We start from the raw sequence: 11,993 nt of genomic DNA, 5'->3' as shown, positions 1-11,993 counted from the left end.
GGCAAGCGGAGTGCGCGGGAGGCGGCCGGGCATCCTTTTCCCCTGCGCTGTGCCCCAGGCGCAGAGCGCCGAGGAGGGTGCCCGCGGGAAACGAGGGAGCAGCGAAAGGGGACCCCGGGTGCTGTGGGGTGTTGGTGGTGCGGGGAAAAGGGGGTTCCCTTCCCCAGCTCTGCCGCTGGCGCTGCCGCTGGATGGCGGCGTGAGCCCGGGATGGCGGCAGACGGCACAAGGTTGGTGCGCGATGGCCAGATGCGGTTTGGGACAGGTACCGCCGCTTCTCCCCGTGAGATAATTCACCCCCTTTCCAGCCCTTTGTGGATGTTTCCTTATCACGGTGCGGTCTGTTTGATGGTTCACAAGCGAGAGAAAAAAAAATTTACATTTTTCTTAAAAGTTTGTACCCTAGACCCCTTATTAGATCCCATTATCCGCACTTACTAAATAATCGCTTTTAGCAACCTTTTGCCAGAGGTGGTGGTAGTTGGTGGTTGGGTTTGTTTTTTTTTTTTTGAGGAGCTTTTTTGGAGGGTTTGGGTGGTTTTTTTTTTCTTCAAAAGGCACAAAGGTAGAGGCTTTCATCTTAATATTACTCAAAAACGTCTGGGTAAGGTACAGAATTGGCCGCAGGGCATTAGATTACCGTACAGACATACTGTAATCTTGTGTGATCGGAAAAAAAGGGGGAGGGAAGGAAAAACTTTCCTTCCCCTGCCAAAAATAACTTCAGCATCAATAAAAAGGTGATTTTGGAAATGGCATGCTATATACTTACTTGGAGACTAAGTTGCTTTGGAAGTGTGGTCCATCTCCTTACTGAATTTAGGCAATGTAGTGTAAAAGAGTGCTGATGCTATAGCATTGTATAAGGCTTTTAAACCAGGGCAGAGTGAAAACTACAAGTGATATCTCTGTAAATATGCACATATTTTCATGTTTTTCTGTAATCTCTTTGCTCAGACCAAGCTTTCTGGATATCTCATACCCAATCTTTGGGAAAGGTCAGAATTAAATTTTCAAAGCTGATGATGGTTTTCTCCATCTCATGGTGATTAATAATTATAAGGAAAAAGAAATTGTATAAGACGTGTATCAACAAGGAAATATCCACAACTTTGAAAATTTGATCTGGATCTGATGGCTTTTTTTTTTTTCCCCATTATATATCAAACAACCAACTGATCTGAAGTCTGAGATCAAATTCATCTCTTTTATCCTATCTACTCTGCCTCTCAGTCAGTTCAGGTAGACTTTATACCTGCTTAGAGAAGCTGTTACTCTGAGCACATGACATCAGGCATTGAGGGTAGAAGAGCAGTGTTGCTGTTAGTCTAGAGCACACCAACTGCTTCAGATTGCCCATGGCTAAGCAACTCTTGTATCACAGTAGCAAAATAATGGTCCTGATTTCTTCTCAGGTCACTGCCTGTCCTTCCTTGACTGCAAAGGAGATCTTGTGTCCTATGTAGCCCAGTGGCACTGCAAGAATAGGGACCAATAAGGTGGCTTAAAAGGGGGAAGTATTCCCTGCTCTGTAATGTTTCCTTTGCCCTGTCTGGTGGGAATGAGAATTTTGGTTTGGGTGTATGATTGCGTAATGCTAGATAGAGAAAGCTAGACACAGAAGAAACAGCCATTAAAAAAAAAAAAGACTGAGGGTTTTGGCCTCAAAAACCTTCTCATTAGACTAGAGTGTTTACTTTCCTTGGTAAATGTGAAGTAGTTATTTACACTGTTGAATGGTGACAAACATCCTTAGATCTATTTCTTATCCCTGGAGTATTATATAAAGAAAATACCTGCTCATTCAGTATTTGTTCTTTCTGTATTTTCTTTCTTTTATCTTCCTAAAGGAAAACAAAAATGTTATTTTTTATATTTCATACGTGAAATAAAGGAAAAGAGAGTGCTCATGGCACACATGATGCCTGGGGACATACCATCACTTCAGAGGCTTAGCATCCAGGTGCAGATTCAACTCTATTTAACTGCTCCAGGTGTTATGCTGGGGCCTGTCATTCTTTACTTTCACTGTGATAGTCCATAAGGCCTTCTTTAATGAAATAATTGACATTCTTACTATAGTTTAGAGTATTAACAGTAGGACAGAACCGAAACTGATTCATGGGTGAGACCCTGAATACGTCTCTCCATCACTGATGGCTTTGCTTTCAGTGTGACTAAATCCAAGGTCATTTCTAGTGTAGAAATCCTTTCTGCTATGCAATCTACCCATTTTTATTCAAACATTTTCAAAACTTATTCCCTCTCTCTGTTCCTTCACCTAAGCTTCTTCTTTTGTCCATCTCTCTCTTTACACATTCTTCCAACTTAATGCTCGAGTCTGAATCCTCTGAAAGCCATAGGAAAATCCCTGAGGATTTAAGCAAGTTCAGAATTGACTGTTTAAAGCAAAAACAAATTTGACTCCAGGTTAGGTCTAATCTACCATTCATGTACTGGTTAAATATTGGAGAACACAAAAGTTATTCTAACTAAGCTATGGATAGATAGGAAAGGTTAAGCATAACAAATATTTATGTTGTTTGTTAGCATGTTTTAGTACTAATTGTCTAAAAGCTACTTTGAGAAACTAGTTGCTGTAGGGGTGCGGTTGTAATAGGACAACACCTCAGTTCTTTAATGACAGCAGCTTGCTTTTGTGCTAAATCTCCATGTACCACAAAACTGCATCCCAACAAGTTCTCACGGGATGCCATTCCAGTATTCTGTGATCCAGAAGGTAGGGTCATCCTTTTCTGAAACCAATCCCAGACTGTGATTCCAAGGATGGATACTATAGCTATAATATACTCTGTAGGAACAGAAATACCAGTGGGTTATCATGATCAGAGAAGAACATGGATTGGAGAGGATGTATCTGGCCAGCAATTCCAATGCTCTTATCTCAGGCCGTAAAAGTGCAACAGAAGAAAAAGGAAGAAAACATTATCATAACAGGGCTTTTGTAGCTTGTTGGCTGTTCACAAGCAAGACAAAATAAGAGGGGGGAGGAAGAAAGGGGGACTTATCTGTTTACTAAAACATTCAAACTGTTAGTGAAAGAGGAGAGGAAAAAACCCTGCATTCCTTACCTCATTTAAGCCAAAAGGAATGACGTAGATGTAAAGTATGAGGTCTTGATTATCTATTTTTAGATAATTTGTTGGGCAAGGAAGAAACCTAAATAGGGTTTGAAATGCTTGCCATTTGTGCTAAGGCACAGTCCTGTAATATATAGACTTGATTACAATGTCTGCACGCCAAGACAAACAAAATAGTGTCCCTGGGAAGAAATACAATATTCCCAACCAGAAATGCTTGTGAAAAGCTGCTTGTAACCCTGGCAATGAAAGACTTTGAGTGTTGGACCATGTAAAGGGAAAAGAACTGTCTGTACTTTATTAACCAAATCCTCTCTGCTTCGTTTATTCCTCACTCCTGTTAGTTTTCATTTTTTCAGTATCCCATCAATCACAGGGAGACAATCAAACTTAAAAGTAAATAGGAACTGTAAAACCTTGTAAAATGTAGTACTAGAGGAACAAACCAACAAGGGGAAAAACTGTCCAAGTTTGTGCTGTCTCTCTTACAATGAAAGCTTCATGATTTTTCTATTGTCTGTTGTGTACGAAGCGAGGTGGCCGGAGTCTGGTAGGCTCAAGCCTAAATCAGCATCAGCACTAGTGAGATGTAGCAGAATGACTGTCTCCTTCACAAAGCTTGGAGGGCCACTGTCATTTTTGGATTCCCATTCTTCCCCAATGTGGCCTCTGTGTTCCCCTCCCTCCCCTTCCACCCATCCCCCCCAGAGATTTATGTATTTGTATCCTCAATAGAGGTAAGTGCCTCAGTACCTCTGGTTATTTGAGAAACTCCCACAACAGTATTCATTTGCCCTCCCAAAGTCTTGTAGGATAGCAAAGTGCTGTTAATTCTGTTTTACAGATGGAGGTGCTGAGGTTTAGGGATGTTATAAGACTTGTTTTAGAGGAAGAAGAGCCATCACAAAGCATTAGACTTAACAGCATGCAAGTTTTTTGCATGATTTCTAAACTTTTGTGTATTTATGCTACCTACTGCTCTTGAGTAATGTAGCTTTAAAGCTACTTAATCGAGAAGCTGGTAGCCTGATTTGTCTCTGTCCACTAGTTCCTAGTATTCGATGGGGAAGCAGAACTATCATATGAACAGTCTTCCTTATTTCTTTGATAGTTCCAATTCAGTTTGTCTCTAAACAGTACAAGAGGCATTAGATACTTATCTGGGGGGGTTTACTCACGCTTTTGAGATCCTGCTGGAGGTTACAGGCACATCAGACTCTTACTTGGCCTTGAGGTTTCTTGATTCAACACTGCTATTTCCAAACAGTGCCATACTATCAAAAGACCTCATGAAGGGGGACCTACCAGATCAGATAGCAGGAAAAGTTCCTAGTAGTACGACTTCATGGAAACATCTTCTGCAAAGGTAAAATGCTAGCACTTTTCAGGAGAGTTCTGCAGCCTTTCTAAGCCAATAACCACTATTTTGCAGAATGTACCATAGAGACTTTGGAGAAGTCTCGTGCAGCGTTATTGTGAACTCAAGTGTTGAAGCACAGTTCCCACATACAAACTCGTCTTTGGACTCTTACAGTCTCAAACACAGCAACAAGGGGAGTTAGAAAAGATACTTGCATTGGTATCTGATCAGTGAACATTGAAATGCTACGTGTGGTGTCTTGGGAGACATTTGTATTATTGAAATCCCTGTGCTCCATTATAAATACCAGAGTCCTTGCAGCAGGACCAAGTATGTCCAGTGACCTGAGTGAAAGTGAGAGGAAATTCTCACTAATCGTACTTCCGTGCACCAAAACTGGAGTAGGTGTACCTGCTGACTGCTTTGGCCAATGTTAGAAACAGCAGGAGGCAAGAAGCCTATTTCCTGCAAAGAGCTTGCATTCGTGGTAGTCCTCAGTCAATCATGAGGTCCTGGTCTTGCACAGAAGCACGGGAGACGAGGATGTTCCCTCAGTATCTGGAAATAGCAAACAGCCTTGTGTCTCTCTGCATACAAAAAAGCAGAAAACCAGGAGTGTAGAGCTTCCTACTTGTCATATTGCTGTTATCAAAGATGTTAGGGGCATGGGAGTGCCTTCTGCATACAATGGATGGGCTTAGGTCACTTAAGGGCCTAAGTCAAGTCACTTTCATTTCTACTTATTTTATTTGGAATAGCTTATCACAGACATTTAAGTACTTAAATCCCATTCATACCATAAGTATTTAGGAACTCATCTGTCCCCCGAGATCTAGAGTTTAATTCCATTTTTGAAATTACATAAGCACTTAAGAGGAGCACACACAAGTCTCTGCCTTAGCTGCAACACTTGTAGAGAACCCTTATCTTCTACCGCTCCCATTTCTGGCTGCACTTGATGGAGACAAGTAGCTGAACCTATTAGAATGTGAAAGTCCACACATCTCTGTAAGAGCCCACATTTAGTGACATTTGGAATCATAAATGTGCAAATCACTTTACAAGATGCTTCTTTATGTAATACATGCTCTCCTAGCATCCATGAAAGCAGTGGACATTTACGTGTTAGAACAGTACTCTGACCCCTGAAAAATTCTTTATGCCAAGTCTTCAGTAGGCTTGATCAGTCAGTCATCTGGGATTTTGCTACAGAAAGAATATTTATGGCATGTATTCAGCAATATTTATTAGGTCAGGCTACTGCTGAGTAAAGCTGCATTTAGAGGTTCTCCTGCCTCTAAATGGCTGCAGCTTTCAGCATCAGTGAAGCTGGGTCACTTTCTAGCAGCTCAGAGTGCGACCTTTGCCTATTACTGCCTGATTATCACAGGCCGCTCTTGGCAAGTGACCATTTTCTTTTGCCTTTTAGTCTAGACACTGCAGTAGTGGAAACTGTCTTAATTTTAAGGAGTTCATTTTTCCACAGCAGATTTGGATGTAGCTTGCCTTTGACATGAAACAGGACTACTAAAGTTATAGTTTGCAGTTCTAGAAACACAAGTGCGTAGCATGAAGAAATTGTGGGGTTTTTTTCTCAATAGGGATGAGGCAAATTCTTGCCTTTTGATTTTTGTGTTTGTTTTAAAAACGCTTTATTCACAGTCAGAGTGGATTAGCCTGCCTGGAAAAGGAAGAGTGGGTTTAAGAATGGGTTTACTCTACAGGAATGTAATCAGCACATCAGAAGCCTCTTCTTCAGCAGGCCTCATTGACAGCAAGGTTGAAAATTTTAGCAGTAGCAGTACCATGAATCATTTGGTGAGACTGATAATGAAGATAAAAGTCTTAGAAAATGCTGAAAGATATGAAGAGTAAATCGCAGTTCTTCCAATGAATGTTGTGCTTAGTTGCAGACAGTGAGAGGAAGATACAGACCATGAAAAAATTCAGTGATTCTAAGGAAATTTTTGATCCAAAGGGTTAAGTACAAAGTAACTAGAAGCACGTTGACTGTTTAACATAACAGCTTACAGTAAGGTAGGGTCATGAATGCCCTTATCCTGTGGACTTTACATCCACTTAAAATGTTTAAGGTAATAAACCAATTTTTACTGCTGTAGAATGGCTTAGTTTACAAGCAGATGCCTTCTTTCGTTTTCTCTCTCTGCTTATAGTGCTTTATCTTGTTCGCAGCCCAGAAACTGCACAAACCGGTCTCAGGTGATTGGAAACACAGTTAAAGTTGTGTTTCAGCTTGGGACTAAGCACTGGTGGTTAAAATGCACTCACCATCTCCCTTCTCCGGGCGTATGCTTACCCAGAAAATGTCAGCTTGCCAAAATTGAGCTGTTCTGGGAGGCTTGTTGACTTCTGGCTGCTGCCCTGTGGATTGGAAGTGGCTCTGACCGGACCTGGCAAGCAGCATCTGCCGGCCAGGCTTGGCTCTCCTGGAAGTCTGATTCACTGGCAACATGCTATCTTTTCTTTCCACCAGCCTGCTGAGGGCTGGTAGGAGCTTGGAAATACGAGTTCCCAAGCTTGTTTTTCTTTAGTAAGCTGAGCTCTCAGCTCAGCCCAAGTTGTAGTTGCTGTAGAGTATCCCAGATGGTGACACTAAATTGGCTAGAGAAGGGTGGCTTTCCCTATTGTCAGAATATTTTTTTGAGAAACTTGGGGCAAGAAGAGCATGTCCCAGTTCATTTAAGTTCTAGATTTAAAGAAATAATTAAAAAAAAAAAAAAGTCGTATTTTTCAAAGCTGAAGACATCAGATAAGTAAGTTGGCAACAATACTGAGGGCCAATGTCTACCCAGCTATGGTTTCTTGACAAATTGCAATTGTTGTAATTGTTTCCCCAGAGCCGCACAGGAAGGGTTAAATTTGTAAAGAGGGTGTGGTTGTTTCTAAAGGAAACTTTGTCTGGGAGAAGACTGCTCACAAATGCCAGAAAATGGAAAACGGAGAACTCAAAACACACGTTTCGGGATTCTTTCTTTCTGTCCTTCCCCCCACCACCACCTTCTGCTCTACTTCTTCAGTTCTTAAAGCATTTAACATCCGATCTCCTCTCATTAAGTTTTTAATTGCCTGCCTGAGGGAAAGAGGTTAGGTTTTCCATCTGCCTTTTGATTTTGATGTACTGTGGTTTAATCACAGTGAGATCATATTTGCTCTAAGGCTATTGTTTGCATGCTTGATTTTTTTTTTTTTTTTTTTTTTTTTTTACTCCCTGTTGATGTCACAAAAGCACACAGCCCTCAGACAGATTTGAAAAGGCCTTTTAAAGTCATGGAACTAGATCACACCCTTCCTTGGGTGGGGGGAAAGGAAACCAGTTATGAGGGTGAAACATATACAGAAAACTTAGTGATTACCTTTGCAATGCCTCTCATCCTCTCTAACTAAAATAAAATAAAACCGGACAAGCCAAAACCCAAAACTCAAATCAAGTGACAAAAGAATATCACGTGAACAAACAAAGAAAGCTTGGCTTATTTTCCTTCTAGCTAATATAGAAATTATCCTTTTGCTGTTCTTAATAGATACAGAGCCAGAAAACTTTCTTTTCAACTCAGTTGTCCATTTTGAAACTTCATGCATGGCAATAAGCTGATGCACACAGTGCAGAATAATGAAGTAGTTTATTCACACAGGCCAAAGCTTCAGTTAGGATCTTAGCTCTAACCTTCATTTTCAAATTTTTCCTTTTTTACTTCCCCACACACATCTCTTCTATCCTCATAATTCCTTCTTTCAGAGTCATGGATGTGGATTCCCTCCCAAGTTGCAGGTTCACTGCTGTGCCTCAGTTTTGCAAAGTACTTTGCCAACTGCCTACGAAAAAAATGGAGGCACAAATATCTCCTGTTTACTTAAAATGGAGCAGATATGCTGAAATGAAAAGTATTTTCAGACCAGAGAGCTTTCAGTCTCTCATGTTTACATCACATTTGAATCCCAGATTTGGGTGAATCAGTGGACCACATCAGCATCTTGAGCAGGAGTGTGAAGTGCCTGGGCCCTTGCTGGTCCACTCACTGCCTGCCTGTCTGCCCCCTCTGCTTGGTGGACTATTGTGCCTGCAGAAACTGTAAGTGAATATTCCAGAGCTTGACAGCCATACTGCCTACTTTGGCTTACCCAAGTGTGATCCATTGAGGAGGGGATATTCCCATTTTTCATCTTTAACTTTCTGTGTAACTTGTCTCACTACCAAAGAAACCCCAGCCAGAACAAACTCTGAAATTCAGGCCCCTCAGGCCAGACAGGCAGGCTGGGACAGCTCAGTGGAACACTGAAATAAGACACCTTTCTGCCCTCCAAACCCAGGGTTTTCCACATCACAACCTCCTTGCAGCATGGTGTGCTTTAGCATGACTGACAGCCTCTGTTGCAGAGATGTACAGGATGCAAGGATATTAGGGTGGATGAAGGAAGACCTGTCCTCCTTAGGGCTCTGCTCAGGCTGTTAGCTCATAGGTCTCTCATTAGCTGTAAAGCTAGCCTTCCAAATCTGTGCATGGAAAACTGCTTTAGTTTCCACCCAGAACTGTAATTATTTGGCCTAGCAACGCTTGACCGGAGAAGTATCTTCACTAAATCAAAACTTGGGGTTTTTGGTGGAAGAAAGCAAGAGAGGGCCTGAAAAGTGGAACTTTGCCTGAGGAGCAAACTGAAACATTATTGTGCTGAGCATTTGCGACCAGGCTCCTTATTTTGCCGTGAGCAGTGAGCCAAAAAAACTCACAGTTCCCAGGGCCAGATGTAGGCTAAGGGCCTCTCAGAGTCCTCCCTCTGAATCTGCGGTCACTGTGACACCCTGCTAGTGCAGCAGGCTCTTTCATACATGCTGTGGTAGCACTTCCTGCCTTCTCTGCGTAGGCATCAACTTGAGATAAAAAGCACACAGATTGTTGCTGGTGATGAGTTGTTCAAGGTCTGTATGTGTTTGGGGGCTGTTACGGCCAAGCAGTGCCATTTCCTAGTCCATGCCCCGTGTCACTGGCCACAAGGACATATGTAAGAACATGCCAGTGCAGCTTTGTGTGTGGATACTGCCTTTGCTTTGAGGAGACCAGCAAAAGACGTTTTTCAAAGCTGAATGTCTTGTTCAGTGACCTCTGTCAACTTGTATTAAGTAGCCTTCATGATAAGGTGCTTGTTATTGATAGACCTGTTACCTACTGTGCCTCAATAGTTGCTTTCCTTGCCAGCACAGCACAGTAAATTCTTTATTTCAGGGGCAGTGACAGTGAGAAACAGAAAAGGAGATGAGAGCTCAAAAGCACCGAAGTTAAACTGCTCTTGCACTGAAGCACTTGTGTCAGAAGACAAGAGAAGCACAAACTTCCCTCCCTTCTACCAGTACTGCTTGTAGTCAAACCATTTCTCTCAAAATAAAACTCTTCACTGGGTTTTCAGATCAGTTCTTTAGTCTCAGGCAAATCATTACTGTTGGGCCTACTGCAATCGTACAAATATATGTAAATGCTTAAGCTTACTCTGGAATGGAAGTGATTCATTTTAAAGAAACCTGAAAGATGTGAATCTATATAAAAAATATTATGTGATGGATAATTAAAAGTGACCCAACGAAAATTAAGCTACTGGTTTGTTCACAGATGCTCCTTTGGGGTGTTTCCCCCCACCTTTCCTTCCTTTGTTCCTCTCTTCCTACTCCCAAGCTGGCTAAACATAGAAGAGAAGCTGTTTGTCATTTTAAGAAACAGTTTGTCCAGTAATAGAAAAAAAGGGGTCCCACCCTTTTTCAAGTGGAGAGCACAGGCACTTTTCCTAGCTCTGTTTTGTGTATAAACTCTACACATAGGAAGCAATATTTAAAAACAAGATAAAGCGGAACAAAACAATACACCTCATCAGCCAAGCTCAGAGCGGGGGATCAGTATCCTCATATTGCACCTCTGAGGGATGCGACAGAAATTCTTTGAGCTTACGGTTGGTTGAACCTTTTCCTCGAGGATTCATTCATTGTGGAGCTGGCTGAGGAGTCAGGTCGGCAGCCCTGCGTAAGAGCTTGGCACCGCAACACTCAACCCTTAAAGAGTCCATTGTATTTAATCTCATAGCATGTAATTTATTATTCCTGTGTTTGCTTCCATGGCTGTGGGCACCTCACACACTCTTGTTACCCACGTCACTGGATGTGTTTACTCTAACAGAAATAGTAGATATTTCCACCACTCTTTAACTCTTGCCTCTTCCCTCTTCTGCCACTCTGCCTCATCAGCAAACAACCTCTTAGTCCTCCAAACTACACATTACAGAATTCTGTCAGTTCCCTTCACTGCAGAGAAGGCCAGCCGAGTCAGATCGTGTTCGTCAGAGTATTTTCATGTGTCTTTATCCAGCTGCAGACATGTTAGCCATCAATTGCAGTAGGCTAAGCAGAGAGTAGACACCTTTGACTGTTCTATGATAGGCCTCATTTATGCATCTAAATTTGGCATGTAATTTTTCAATGTCTGAGAAGAAAAGTAGTTTATAGAGTCTTTTTTTTCGTTTGGGTTCTGCAAGTAGAACAACTGACAGTTTTCAGAGTGGCATCTTTTACTCTCAGTCAGGTTTCTCTATGACATGCATCCTGGATGCAAAAGAAAGAAAAATCTAAGGTGTGCAGAGAATACAAATTGCACCTTTCCAGGGTTTATCTAATGGACTTGCAACTGACACTAAAGGAAAGCTCAGAAGTTTCAAATCCCAGGTTCACTTTACCTAGAGAGGGCTTGAAAGCTTTACTTTTGTCTCAACCAGTGTAGAAAGTTGGGACCACGGGCACTGTAATCTGCATTTAATCTAGAGAGTATCCATTTCAGTTTCAGTTCTTTTAGACAGTGTTTCTGACACAAGGCATCAGCAAAGTCAACTGAGCCTTTTGCTGCAGCATGTTCAAGCTAAAATCCCTGGGGCAATAGTCATTGGGGTCAGGCTGCCTTTCACTTTGACCTGCTGACAAGTGAGATAGCACTTTGTTTAACAGAAGACAGAAAAACTTCCGTTTTTCAGTGATTTTACATAAGATGCTTTCTACTGCACTCATGAGTCCAAGGTTAAGAGGAATTCAAGCCTCTTGAGAACGAATGTGGGTTTTTTTGTTTTGCCTGTAACAGAGTATTAACACAGTGGGGGCCTGACTGTAGCTTCCACTTCTAGACATCCTAAGTATTGCTAGCAAGGCTTGAGGACACAAAAGCTGAAGTGAATCTTTCCAGTCAACCATTAATTGTAGAGAAGTGCTCCTTAATTGAAGCATGGCTGCTATAACACAGGGGGCTCAGGAGAATGGAGCTGCATAGAGACTGTAAGTACTTTTGGATTTTGAGGAGGGCACCACTGCACCTATCACAGAATCAACTAGGTTGGAAAAGACCTATCATGCAGTTAATTTAACTGGACCAAAGGAGGGCAACAGAGACTTCCATCCTTAATCTTATTAAAAGAAGGTGGTAGCTGCCAGTATTTTCATTTTGTGAACTAGAGCTTATTTCTATGACAAACCAAAATTTTTTCCCCTA

General features: G+C 41.8%; 1 protein-coding gene across 1 annotated transcript in view; it reads left to right on the top strand.

Moving 5' to 3' along the window:
- The first annotated feature begins 210 nt into the window (after positions 1-210).
- NEDD9 (neural precursor cell expressed, developmentally down-regulated 9) overlaps positions 211-11,993 on the top strand; it is a 38,335-nt gene continuing 26,552 nt past the window's right edge. The window contains 2 exon segments of the mRNA XM_050331131.1: positions 211-265; positions 958-998. Coding sequence (XP_050187088.1) covers positions 211-265; positions 958-998 — 96 coding nt within the window.

Source organism: Myiozetetes cayanensis, unplaced genomic scaffold, assembly GCF_022539395.1.
Source record: "Myiozetetes cayanensis isolate MyiCay16 unplaced genomic scaffold, myiCay2020 scf1, whole genome shotgun sequence".
Classification (NCBI taxonomy): Eukaryota; Metazoa; Chordata; class Aves; order Passeriformes; family Tyrannidae; genus Myiozetetes; species Myiozetetes cayanensis.
Note: the sequence above shows the minus strand (reverse complement) of the source record. Positions and strands in the feature narration are given on the sequence as shown.